This window comes from Rhinoderma darwinii, chromosome 2 (assembly GCF_050947455.1).
Source record: "Rhinoderma darwinii isolate aRhiDar2 chromosome 2, aRhiDar2.hap1, whole genome shotgun sequence".
Classification (NCBI taxonomy): Eukaryota; Metazoa; Chordata; class Amphibia; order Anura; family Rhinodermatidae; genus Rhinoderma; species Rhinoderma darwinii.
In genome coordinates, this window is record NC_134688.1 from 277,587,022 (window position 1) to 277,601,142 (window position 14,121).

General features: G+C 39.8%; 1 protein-coding gene across 2 annotated transcripts in view; it reads right to left on the reverse strand.

Moving 5' to 3' along the window:
* Nucleotides 1–14,121, reverse strand: part of LOC142742992 (protein argonaute-1) — a 103,161-nt gene that overhangs the window by 15,116 nt on the left and 73,924 nt on the right. For both annotated transcript variants that reach the window (XM_075853299.1, XM_075853298.1), the window contains exons 9-18: nucleotides 13,976–14,095; nucleotides 11,331–11,453; nucleotides 9,317–9,450; nucleotides 7,799–7,983; nucleotides 7,304–7,463; nucleotides 6,195–6,285; nucleotides 5,905–6,099; nucleotides 5,693–5,827; nucleotides 5,326–5,427; nucleotides 3,800–3,999 (exon numbers count right to left, since the gene is read on the reverse strand). In XM_075853299.1, coding sequence (XP_075709414.1) covers nucleotides 3,800–3,999; nucleotides 5,326–5,427; nucleotides 5,693–5,827; nucleotides 5,905–6,099; nucleotides 6,195–6,285; nucleotides 7,304–7,463; nucleotides 7,799–7,983; nucleotides 9,317–9,450; nucleotides 11,331–11,453; nucleotides 13,976–14,095 — 1,445 coding nt within the window. The remainder of the gene's footprint in view (nucleotides 1–3,799; nucleotides 4,000–5,325; nucleotides 5,428–5,692; nucleotides 5,828–5,904; nucleotides 6,100–6,194; nucleotides 6,286–7,303; nucleotides 7,464–7,798; nucleotides 7,984–9,316; nucleotides 9,451–11,330; nucleotides 11,454–13,975; nucleotides 14,096–14,121) is intronic.

Sequence of the window (14,121 nt, forward strand, 5' to 3'; positions counted from 1 at the left end):
ACATGCCTTAAAATCTGCAGATATTTTTTCCACACAGTGTACGTTTTTGCCACCGAAAATATGCACATTTTGGGAGAAACCCTTGTGATTATCCATTTAGTTATCCTATGGAGGAAAGATCATGACAGGTAGAGGGCATGTATGTATTGAATATCATAAGAGGAGATTAGCTTTCAGATTATACCTACAGTGGATATAAAAAGTCTACACCCCCCCTGTTACAATGCCAGGTTTTTGTCATGCCAAAAAATCAGTACCAGATGAATAATTTCAGAACTTTTTCCACCTTTAATGTGACCCATAATCTGTACTATTCCACTGAAAGACAAACTGAAATTTAGAGGAGAAAAATAACAAAACTACAATAATGTGGTTGCATAAGTGTGAACACCCTCTTATAATTGGGGATGTAGTTGTGTTCAGAATTAGCCAATCATATTTAAATAGTAGTCAGTACACAGCTGCCATTATTTAAAGTGATTCTGAGTAACTCCATATAAAGCTCAGCTGTTCTATAAGGATTTTTCTGACATTTCTTTGTTGCATGCGACAGCAAAAGCCATGGTCCATAAAAAGCTTACAACACATCAAAGGGATCTGATTGTTGAAAGGCATCAGTCAGGAGAAGGGTACCAAAGAATTTCCAAGGCATTAGATATACCATGGAACACAGTGAAGACGGTCATCAAGAAGTTGATTACATTTGGCACAACAGTGACATTACCAAGAACTGGACGTCCCTCAAAACCTGATGAAAAGAAAAGACGAAAATTTGTCCAGGAGGCTACCAAGAGGCCTACAGCAACATTAAAGGAGCTGCAGGACTTTCTGGCAGGTACTGGTTGTGTAGTGCATGTGACAACGATCTCACATATTCAGACATCTGGGCTGTGGGGTAGGGTGCAAGACGGAAGCCTTTTCTAAAAAAGAAAGACATCCAAGCCCGGCTATGTTTTGCAAAGACCTACATCAAGTCTGCCAAAAGCATGTGGAAAAACGTGTTATGGTCTGATGAGACCAAGGTTGAACTTTTTGGCCATAATTCCAAAAGGCATGTTTGTCGCAAAGCCAACACTGCACATCACCAAAAGAACACCATACCCACAGTGCAGCATGGTGGAGGCAGCATTATGCTTTGGGGCTGTTCTTCTGCAGCTGGAGCACGGGCATTAGTAAAGGTGGAGGGAATTATGAACAGTTCAAAATATCAGTCAATATTGGCACAAAACCTGCAGGCCTTTGCTAAAAAGCTGATGAATTTCACCTTCCAGTACGACAACGACCCAAAGAATACCTCCAAATCAACAAAAGAATGGCTTCACCAGAAGAAGATCAAAGTTTTGGAATGGACCAGGCAGAGCCCAGAACTGAATCCCATTGAAAATTTGTGGGGTGACCAGAAGAGGGCTGTACACAGGAGAAGCCCTCGCAATCTGACAGATTTGGAGCGCTTTTGCAAGGGAGAGTAGGCAACAATTGCCAAGTCAAGATGTTTCCATGGCAGCCAGGGCCTAACAAATGCCCCCAGGTCTGCCTTCAGCAATGCAGAGGCATGGCCTAATAGATTGCCTGTCAGTTTTACACTGACAGGCAATAATGCTTTGGTATACCAAAGCATTATATATGCGATCAGCAGATCGCATAGTGAAGTCCCCTGGTGGGAGTAAAAAAAAATAAAAAAAAAAATATGTAAAAGCAGTTAGATAAAGTTTGTGAAAAAAATAAAATAAAATGTACAGACAAAATAAAATAAAACTGGTTTTATTTAGTAAAAGTGTCAAAACAAATAACACATACACATATATCGTATCCCCGCTATCGTAACGACTTGAACAATAAAATGAACACATTAATTAAACCGCCGGATGAACAGCGTCCAAAAATAACAACGGCAAAATTCTCTTTTTTCTCAAATTCCCCCCATAAAAAATGTAATAAAAGTTAATCTATAAGTCCTATGTACCCCAAAATAGTACTAATAAAAACTACACCTTCGCCCACAAAAATCAAGCCCACATACGGCCACATTGACGGAAAAATAAAAAAGTTACGGTTCTTGGAATGTGGCGATGCAAAAACAAGTAATTTTTTTCTAAAAGGGTTTTTATTGTGCAAATGTAGGAAAACATATAAAACCTTTACATATTTGGTATCCCCTTAATCGTGCCGACCCATAGAATAAAGTTAACATGTCATTTACGCTGCATAGTAAACGGCGTAAATTTATAACGTGAACATCAATGCTGGAATAGCTGCTTATTTTCAATTCTCTCCTAAAAATAAAGTTAATAAAAGTTAATCGATCTATTATATGCATCTAAAAATGATGCAATTACAAAATACAACTCGTCCCGCAAAAAAACAAGCCCTTATATGGCTATGTCGAAGGAATAGAAAAAAAAGTTCCGACTCTTGGAATGAGACTGTGAAAAAACAAAAAATAATCCTTGGTCATTAACGCGCAAAATGGCCAGGTCATTAAGGGGTTAAGGGTGTGCATATTTATGCAACCACATTATTTTTGTTCTTTATTTTTATTTTTCCACCCTAAAAGATTTCAGTTTGTTTTTCAATACAATTGTACAGATTATAGGTGACATTAAAGATACCACCGGATAGGTCATCAGTATGTCATCGTTGCGGGTCCGATACCCGGATCGATAAGCCGCTCCAGTGGCCTGTGGGCACCGGATGTTGTGGCACATAATGCTATGCTGCCCGAAAGCAGTTGGCTCCGTACATAGCATAGCAGCCGTGCTGCAGAACTGCAGGTTTGCTCCTATTCACTTGAATAGGAGCAGAGCTGCAGTACTGCAGCTCGGCCGCTATTCCGTGGCTGGAGCCAAAGGCTTCCGGGTTGTACGGGTGTCGGACCCACACAGATCTTGTACTGATGACCTATCCGTTGGATAGGTCATCAGTTGTCAGAAGCTGGAAAACCCCTTTAAAAAGGTGGAAAATGTTCTGAAATGATTCATCTTGGACTGATTTCGTAACATGACAAAAACCTGGCATTTTACCGGGGGTGTGTAGACTTTTTATATCCGCTGTAGATAAAAACAAATGTTCGAAATATACAACTATACACTTCTTGTTAGATCGGCAAACATTAAATCAGAAAATTTAGTACTTTGTATCATCCACCAGTCAGTTGATATATTAGTTATTATCAACATTGTTAAGATGTCCCAAGAATGGTTTAATTTTCTAATTATTTGGGAAGAAGGTTTTTACAGTAATCCTGATCCAATCTCAAACAAAACGTAGTTTCATATATTGGTCACAAAAATGAAATAAATATGAAAGATGAAATTGTTTTTCTTGTTCGCCTCACATGTTCCTTTTCGGAACACCATGTGTAAGTTCACACGTAGCATAAATACTGTGAATTTTCTGCAGCATAATACAGTAGCAGCAGAGTGGATTAAAAAAAAACAACAAACTTATACTTACCCAGAATTCTGTGCTTCTTCATTCAGGTCAGCCTCCTGGGATGACGTTTCATCCTATGTGACCACTGCAGCCAATCACAGGTAGCAGCTTTCTGCAGAATATCACGACATCGGAGGGACGTGTGGCAATGGCAAGTATATCCTTTTCATTGCAGGACTTCTGCAGCAGACATTCCGGCCGAAAAACTGCACCACAATTTGATGCGTTTTTTTCGGCCGGAATTCCCTGCAGGCAACAGGGCGGATAAGCTGTGTACCTTTACACAGCGTATCCGCCCTGTGTGAATGTAGCCCAAGTGTTTCATCCCCTTCCCTTTTGTGCTTTAAATGCAAATACCTGTACACACCTGTCATGTTCCTTGTCTACTAGATGATACCGTGCTCTGAATGCAACCAATCGAGCATAGTATGCAGGAGCTGGTATAGATACAGACCGTGTGCAGCGCACATATGTGTGACATAGCTGGTATGTGAGGATCTGTAGCTCATCGGCTGTGAACCGGTTATCATCCCAAAGAACATAGTAATGTGAGGGTCGGCTGGTGCCCTGCAGAGGGGGAAAAAATAAATTTAAAAAAATTTATATTTTACAACTGTAGTAGCTTTTTATGTATATATTTGGACATACTTAACAATGGTTAGAGGATATAATAAAAAATCATGCAATTTACAGCTAATAAACTATTGGATTATTATGAGACAATCCTTTTAGGCCAAGCCAAACATCCATGCTAAAGGGGAAGCCAAGTGGGTTATAGCTGTAGGACAATCACTATCTTCTGTATAGGGCCAGCTTTACGCTTGTAAGCCTATTTAGACAATATGAAATTCTAAACAGTATTACAACAGTATTTTATGAAGCGTACAAGACTAATATATATCTGTAATTATAGAAGATGTATTGTGAAATATTGACTGACAAACTGTAAAAAATAGAAGTATTAAAAAAATTAGCAGTTTTGTCTAGTCTGGTACTGCTTTCCTGAGTACATTTCTGAGTAAACAAAAATATACCACTGTTTTGGTAATTGGAATCCCAATATTTGCCCTTGTAGAGCTAGGCTATATAGTGTTTCCATTATCTCAAAAGCTATTTAAAATACAAGGGCCAATGATTGTGTGGACGAGCTTTCATACGAATGCTTGTTCCTAATCATTGCCCTGTATAAACAGGGCAAAGATCAGACGATCAAAAAGCAAAAACTTGTTTAACGGCTGATAAAAAAAATTTTTATGCGGCCAAAAAAATGGCCGCTAGTCGGCAGCGCACCTCCCTTTATAAATAGAGAGATGTGCTACCAACATGATCAAAATGCATGGGCATAAATGATAGTAGCGATATTTCGTGTCCCCATACGAATGATCGGTGCTCGTTTAAAGGTGGTAAACACTGGCAAATATCTGTCTACGAATTAAACGAGGCATACAGGTACATTGTAAAATCTCACACTCTATTTATTCCTTGAAGGCTTTGTCAACCAGGCTGGCTGATCCACATTTCACAGCGGACATTGAATTCAACGGACAACCACATAATTGCAGCAAGTCCACTCGAGCGAGAGCCACTCTTTGCAACAGCAATTGGAGTTACGGGTAACCCACTTCTATCCTGTCTATCTTCCCTAATAAGGGATACAGACAAGGGTTGTCCAGAAGGGAAAACCCCATTCACTACACACCTGGGAATGCTTTAGGGCTTTAAGTTTTCTTCTTTAGGGCTTCTATACGCGGTCACTACTGCAGTTTAAGGTTTTTTCGTTTCGTTTACATTTAGAAATGCATTATCACGGTCATTACGAAAATATTTGAGTTACACTTCTTAAAATCTATTTGATGAGGATAACCTCTCCAGCGATCTTTTGCTGCATGTTACCTGGATACCCGCATGACTGCACAGATAAAAATCAAACTCAAATGGATGAGTGATGTTGGTGTCAACGGTTGTCCCTGCCGGAATGTTACCACTTTTTCCAATCTGTATACAAAAAAACAAAATGGTAAAAAATTGACACGTCTCAAAAACTAAACATAAAAAGGTTAGAATTGAATTTATATTATAAGGTTACCACTGTCAATGGAATTCCAACTAGATCACTACATTTATAACTTGAATATCCGTAAGCATTATTTGAGTCAAGAGCTTTTAGCAAAGGTGCCAGGGTTTCTAATGTATTATACTCCATAGACATTTCCTTAAATGAAGCAACATTTTAACAGAAAATGCAAGACACCACACATACCCGCTCACTGCGGTCAGCACAAAACAACCGCGTGTGGTGCCGTTTTTGTACAACAATGTAAGTAATGCCAGGCTGGTAGTCCTTCTCCAGTTTGATACACGCATCCCTGATAGCCAGCAGCTCATAATGCAGAATCTGAAAAGGAAGACAAAATAAAAGATTACTGACTTCACCTGGTAAAATGTTTAAACCATTTATGGCCATGTACTTACCTGAGGGAGTTGTCCTTCTGGCACCCCATCTCGATAGAAGATGATCCTAGTGGGTTTAAACCGTGTAGACTTGTAAAACTGGATGAGGAGTTCCCTCACCATGTATGAAAGGTCCTCAATTATCTCTTGCCGGGGACGCTGCACCCTTACTGTTGCACAGTATCTGCTTGGATGAGCATCCATACTGCCAACAACCTACATTACAAAAAGAAAAAAGGAACCAATGTTAGTTCCTTCATTGCATACAGCATATTGTGCATTATACAGATATAGATTATTTTGTTACTTACTGCAGTGATTGAGGGCTTTTTCCCATCACCAGCTGGCGGGTGCGTAACGTCTGCTCCAAGGAAAATGACTGGCTGCTGGAAGACCGCAGAGCTAATCACAAAGAAAAATAAGAATTAACTATGCTTACTCAGACAAAGGATGTGAAAGCCTCATACAATTTCATAAAATAGACAAGTTGTATTATCCATGTTCTACATGGGTGCTGGTGTTCATCTATCTGTGATCAGGCTAACCACTGCCGTGCACCCAAGTAGGAGACAACACGGCTACACTTGCTTTACCGAAACACTCATGAGGCTCCTAGGACCTATCATTAAGTCATCATGATCCAAACAATTGTAGAGAAAAATATGAGTGCATCAACCAAACGACTACATTTTGGAAAAAAATTCTAAAAAAAATTAAATGGTTTATGAGTTGCCACAAACCTTAACAAAGACTCTGCAGAGGGACCTTAAAAGAATTATTCACGAATAAGCACTTAAAATATCAATGAAATGATGCGGTGATGAAGAAAAATCTTCAAATATGCTCTAAGAAACTAGACAAGTCAAACAAATCTACTGAAATTATAGCTATATCTGATATTACAGCAAGTCGTAAATTGCTGATCCTTGGTACTTACAATATTACAAAACTAAAAAGGTTTTTTTATTTATAATTAAACAATGCCAAATAAATGGTGTTAACTGTTGCACAAAGTTAGTTTAATATAATATTTGGAGTAAAGAATTAGAGTGCTACACCGGGCAAAGGATGAAAATAGTGGAAGTGCCCAGCCTCAAAGTGTCACTTATGTGGTCCCGCCTGAACAGGGAGGTCTTTAGGAGCGCCACTTTTCCTTCCTGTACACTTAGGTCCTAAGTCGTAGTTGTCATGACAAACCCAGGAACCTGTATTACACTCACTGTAAAGTCTGTGAATACATGCGCAATGAGCCATTCCCTATACAGGTTCTCAGGTGGGTCATGACAATCACTACCCAAGACCTGAGTGTACAAGCACGATGCAGAAGATACCTGTGGATCCCCTCATCCGTGGGGACCACAGAGTATTACGATAGTGTCTTATATGAGGGTGGGTAACTTTTGGTAAAGACAAAACATACCGTTGATGAGGCACTAATATGTTGTTGATTCCACCTAGTTTGACATTGATCTTCAGGCACAAATTGCTTAGGGTCTGTGGAGAGGTCTTCACAACATTTTTTACCTGGACACACTGAGTGGCCATGCCAAGAAGAGTGTCTCCAACACGCTTTACTTCAGCTGGAAATAAAGCTATTGTTAAAAGCAAACCATAAACACAAAAACAGTTCCGTCCTAGTAAAATTTACAATATACAATCATGGCAACCAACAAAATGGACATTAAATGCCTGGATATCTGCTCATCAGGACATTGCAGCAGCTATCGGTGCAAATAAAGTTTATTTATTAAAAGGCTATTATGGTTTCAAGCAAACAAAAAAATTGCATCATAACAGGAAATAAATAACATATATTTCTTAGATAGATAGTGGTTTACATGGCCTTCATTTATTACACCAGCATTTGACTTTTCCTACTATTGTCTGTAGGATATAGTCATCTTTTCATTCTCACCGTATACTGGTGTCTTTCCTGGCAGTATAACGATAATAAGTTGGAGACCAGAATATGTGTTTTTGAGGTGTCTGAACATTGGCTCCACACTGTCCGCGCCCTGCGCGTATTTACAGAAGCATGGCTGACCCTGGATTGGCATCCCAGCATCCTTTGAGATCTTCCTCAGCTGGTCTGTGAAATTCCTGCAAATTGTTATTAACCAAAAAAATAAATAAAACGGCGGTAACGCATCAACACAATTGTCCAAAGGCGCATCCTAATAGAATGCGGCAATAAACAAATCAATAACAAATCAGCAATATAGAATTAAAATCGGTTTCAAGTTTGTTTAAGCTGTCCAAATTTTATTCTGAAGTCCAGAGTTTATTCAAAACGTTGAAAGCATCCAAATGCGGAGCATGAAGTGCTTGGGTTCCAGTAAAATAGCTGTACCTGGGATCACCACCTAACCATTGACTTGACTCCTACTGTATGTGATTAAATAAAGCTCTATATGCTTCCTCTCCCCATCCCCCCTATCCATTTTTGGGTATGTGATAAACTGATAATGCTTTATTATAACGACGAAAAAAAAAAAAAAAAAAGAAGGAGAAGCTCTATATGCAACATACAGAGCTATACACACGGATACTTTATAAGGCATAAATCCAACACTTGGCAATTAGTATAATGTTTCATTGTACCACCATACCAAACATATATAGTTCCCTTATTTCATAAAAAAGGCTTATAGACCAAGGCATGTCAATATCTATGGCAACTGAAAAATGGGTGCAACCGGGTTTTGCTCCCTTTATGCTTTAGGTAACTGGGTATTTTTACATGGTGCTGAATGCATGGAGCCACAGACAGCATCTAGCTCCATCACTCCCTGCAGAAGCGATGCCCACAGCAGCTGCCATATTGACAGTGGTGTGTTCTTCCAGTGCATCGGTCTCTGTTAGAAGTAGGGAGATACGTATTACAGCTGGCAATAGGTTGCACTGTGTAGCCTCCTGCCAGCAGAGGATGCATTGTGGGGGCGTGCTGGATTTGAGTATATGGGTTGATATATCCCTGCTGTATAAGAAAAGGTACTATGCACACCAAAAGTCGTAAGTCTACTTTGACTACAACTGAAGGAAGGGGCTCAGGTCATTCCAACTAAAGGGGGACTACTGTGACTACTACTGTAGTGGTGGCCAATACCTACATCACGGATTTAATCTCAAAATTCTTTCAGTTAAGTTACACTGCTAATGTTTGTGCACTAGAGCCCCAAATTATAGGAAAATAAAACCTGAAGATTAATGTATAAATTTATCCTGCTCCATGCACCTAGTGAGCACTAGATCATTCCATGTAAAAGAGTTAGCCAGTATATTTTTCTTCTATACTCTTCTTTACAGGGAGACAAAATATGGCTGAACCAATGTAAATGTCAAACAACATTTTTTCCCCCTCTCTGGCTAATATTCTAGAACCGTATGTAATTTGATCCATTATATGAGGTGTCTCGCATGCGACTGTACTTACTTTAGCACTTCCTCTCTGCACTGCTTCTGTGGAGCAAAGCAAGCGATGGCCCAAACTTTAATCTCAATGCCGTTGTAAAACTGTTTTCCTCTCATATCCCACACACCTTGGTTTGGAGTCGCAATCGCTCTGTTCTAGGAAAACAAAATGCACATTAAAAGGGGATTTTTTTATTTGTAGAATAGGAAATCATACAGAATTCTGATATACATGTATTAGAAATTCTGCTTACAGACCTTTATTATAATGGTTCAGTTTAGTCAACAGATTAGTCCTGTGTCCATCCATGAAACAATGGGGCTGAACATGGTATCAGTCATGTAACCCCCACCCATACATCATGTGGCCGACCGGTTTTTAGTTAACACTGTCCAGATATCGAGCAGGTGAATAATATTTATTTACATATAAAAGTATTTTTAAATACAGCAGCAGATCAGCAGGTCAGTCAGTCTCTATGCAGAGACATCTCTTAGGCTGGCCATACACATTAGACGGCTATTCCTCCCGACACCCGAGTGTGCATGTGTTTTCAATGGGGAGAAAGGAGAAAGCCGCTGCCAGACTCTTCTGCCAGCGGCTTATCTTCAAATTAACAAAAGGATCGGGGATGTTGAAATTTAACATGCCGACTCTTCTCCCCACCGCCATCTGCAGTCGGTGGGAGAGTTTGGATGCCACCTTACACAACAGATGGTCGGCCGGCTCCGATTAAACAGTCTAAATTTTTTCTCCCTGTCTCGTGCGTGTTTATTTTAATTTTTTTTTCATAGTTTAACTTTACTAACAATATCAGCTAGGGACAAGCAGCCATGCTATACAAGTAAACACACACGGTGAAGTAGTAATAACCATCATAGTAATAATCATTATTCTTCCATTAGTCCTATTCACTTAGCCCATGGATGCGTCCTTTGTGTTGACCCAGCACAGGTCATGTAACCATGTTGCTAACTGAATGGCAGGGATCATATGCCACAGGGGTTGGATGGGGGTGTCACATGACGAATGCCATTTTTGGTTCTATTCAGTTAGCATATGGATGAATTACACCAGACTGATCCATGGGCTAAATCATTCTGCTGTGTCATGGTAAACGGCACTGATATAAGAAAGATATGTGAACAGAATTTTAAAGTGCATGTATATTCATAAACATTTCCCATTCTATAATTAAATTGTAAAAAATACAGAATACCACATAAAAGCAACTCATTCTTCCACATTGACACTAATCATTATCAAATTAATCTGCAACGTTTCACAATATTCTACACTACAAGTTAATAAAGGGCCATGTGATAAGTATGTATGTTAATAGCAAAGCCCCTTCTTTCTGAGCCTTTTTAAATATTAGATATAGAAAATGTATTATTAATAGGGATTCCCCAATAATCTACCAACTGAAACACTCACTTTTAGCCAAAGGGAAACATGAAGAGCAGTTGCAGCTTTTAAATTCACCATGCTTATCTAGCAGACCCATCGTTGCCTAATACTGTTTAAAGTGGTTTTCCAGACAGTAAAAATGTATGGACTATCCTCAGGATAGGCCATCAATAGCTGATGGTTGGGGTCTGACTCCCGGGACCTCTGCCGATCCCCTTCATTTCTACTTGCTCACTGTGAATCTTCAACACGGATGTAGCGGCGATTCTCAGGCATGACAGCCTTGTTCTCCCATTGAAGTGAATGGGAGAAAAGGCTGCAATACCCGTGATTTGCCGCTAAGTGCGTGTCGATGATTCACAGTGGGCAAGAAGAAATGAAGGGGAGGCAGCGCTCGTACGATACAACTCGCACAAAACAGCTCAATGGCGGGGGTATCGGACCCTGACCCATCAGCTATTGACGGCTATCAGTTTTTACTGGCTGGAAAATCCCTTTGATGTTAGGCGACATTAGAACAATATGATTTAAATATATGGATGTAAGAGCAAGCTACTAGCCCTTGATCAAAACTGTGGCCTTTATCAATGAATGTAAACCAACTGCAATAAACTAGTTGTCTTACTCTTCCTCCATACTGCAATATAGGCGCTGGGAGGACCCTTCCTGTAACTTCAGTCATGTCGTCTTTAACTTTTATTCCAAATTCCTGGATATATGGATCCAAATTGTAACTTGCGTTCTTCATCTGAAAGCACAGAGTAATACTGGTAAAAAGAATACGGACAGGTACAGAAATCAAAATTATTGTTGTACTGGTTGCACGGCCGCCCGGGGGCAGGTGCTCAAGTAGGATCCTACTTCTCATAGCAATGCAGTATGTACAGAAAACCCAGAACTCTAAAAGGTGATGATCAAGAAAGTATACATTTATTGAAATCCAAAATTGTCACAATATGTTTTGGACTGATCCCATAACCTTCTGAGATAATCGGATTGCACCACTGAGAAAACATAAAACAGCAATAGAAGCGCATAGAATTGCCATCACCGTCTCTCTATTCTTCTGTGGAGTGCCGGGTTTTCTATCTAGATCTCTCTCCCTGACCTTCGTTACATCTGGTAAGAATGGAGAGCTTACTGCTTCTGTTTAAGTTCCGTTACTGATTTTGGCATCAAATTTGCACTGTGTGAACTAGGCCTTGGATTTCTTTTAACACTGTTCCTTTAAAAGGGAAATGCCAGACAAAACAATGTTTGATATGTCACAGACACATGTGAGAAGATAACATGGATTTCGTTTGTAATTGATAAAAAGCTTAACCCCTCCAGCCCCCCCCCCTTTGGCATTGTTTAAAAGTGGATGTTACTGAAAGTGTTGGTCAACATTCTAAGCACACTGCTACTGAGATGAATGGACCTTTTCTTAAAATGCTGTGTCAGATTTTCAGGAACAGAAATTAATGAGAAGTTCCAAAGGGATTGGGGGTATAGAGCCTTCTCATTCCGTAAATCAGTTTCGTCAAAGATGTCAGACTAAGGGTCCTATTACACGGCCCGATGTGGGCCATGTAAATGAGCACGGATCAACGAGACAGACCGTTCATTGGCGATAGTTTGCTCCTTTCACAAGAAGCTATATATGGGGAAGAGTGCTCGTTACTACGATCGCTCATCCCCATAAATTCCTATCATGTCAGCACCACGTCTCCCTGTTTACGCAGGGAGATGTGCTGCCGACAACGGTAATATTTTATGCTGCATAAACTATACAATCAGCACTTGCTCGTTCATTGGCTGATCGTTGGCTTATTTACACATGGCAATGATCATGAACGAGCGTTTTGCGAACGCTCGTTTGCCCAATAATTGGCTGGTGTGAAAGGACCTTTAGTGTGATCTTTGCCATGTAAGTATGACATATCAGAAGATAATTTTGACTACATTAAGGGAAGACAAGTTTTTGCATGTTCATCCACTCGGGAGATCCCAAAGAAGAAAATAAAAAAAAGAATGTGTGTCGTACTGAAACTTCATTCTCTCTAGAGCTTGGCTGCATACTGCTCCCTAAAATGTCTAAGTATAAACAGCCCCACAAACAACAAGGACTACTGCTTTATCCTTTTGGTCTATTGTCTTGTAGATAGTTATGAACCACCTCAAAACTGTTTTAAATTTCATTAACATTTAAGGACAGTCAACTAAAGTGCAGCATTGGCCTTATACAGTATATAGGAACAGATAGAGGGAGCGCGGCTGTGGGTACCTATGTTCTGGATACATTTCTATGTATGCAGTTAGTGCTTTTATGTAAAACGCAGCAGTGTTAAGGAGGTTCTGTCACCAGTTTATTAATTCCCCATCTCCTATAAATCTAATAGGCGCTATGATGCTGATTACTACAGTGTAAATTGTGTTTCAAAACTTTTATTTGCAAAGTTATGAGCGTTTTTCTAAATACTCTAATTTGGCTATACTTTCCAAATAGGAGGTGACTCTTTTCACTCTGGGCGGTGTAATGTTTTCTGTATGACGCTGTCCAATCAGCATACAGCTTCTCCCCCTTCCTAGCCCAGCATGACCTCCACTTCAATCGCGAGATCACACTGTGTTGCTGGGCTGAGAAGAGGAGAACTGTATGACGCTGATTGGACAGCATCATACAGAAAACATTACACCGTCCAGAGTGAAAAGAGTCACCTCCTATTTGGAAAGTATAGCCAAATTAGAGTATTTAGAAAAACGCTCATAACTTTGCAAATAAAAGTTTTGAAACACAATTTACACTGTAGTAATCAGCATCATAGCGCCTATTAGATTAGTTAGGAGATAGGGAATTAGTAAACTAGTGCCAGATCCACTAACTGCTGCGTCCTGAGCCACTGTCCAATTAAGAACTGAATTTTGAACACCATTTCACGTTTCTGTGCAGATTAATTTCACAGCATAGCTTTAGAGGATTGGAGCTCCGTTTTTCTGATACAGAAGTAAAAATCGACGCCTTTTCTTCACACAGCCATGGAGCTTCCAGCAGCCACCACTAGGGGTGAGCTGGGGAGCATACTAGTTAGGAAATCATCATTTGTTATAATCAGGTGCTTCCTATCTAACAACTAACCTATGTTCTAAATCAATTGGGTACTCTATGGGTACAAGATGCACGATAATGTAAGGGAAGTATATAAAAAAAATTAGTTTATGGGCCCTAATTTTAGGTTAAATTAAGAGAGAAAAAAAATTCAAAAAAGGAATCAAAGTAAAGGCACCCACCAGCCTGCTGATCTCTTCTTGTCGGTCTGGGGCAGACCTGGCAGTTGCTTTGATCATAGTGGAGGTCTGGTTATCAGTCAGCTTCTTAATACATCTCTGGCCTGCTACAATGTTACAGACCTAGGAAAAAAAGATATATTTAGTCT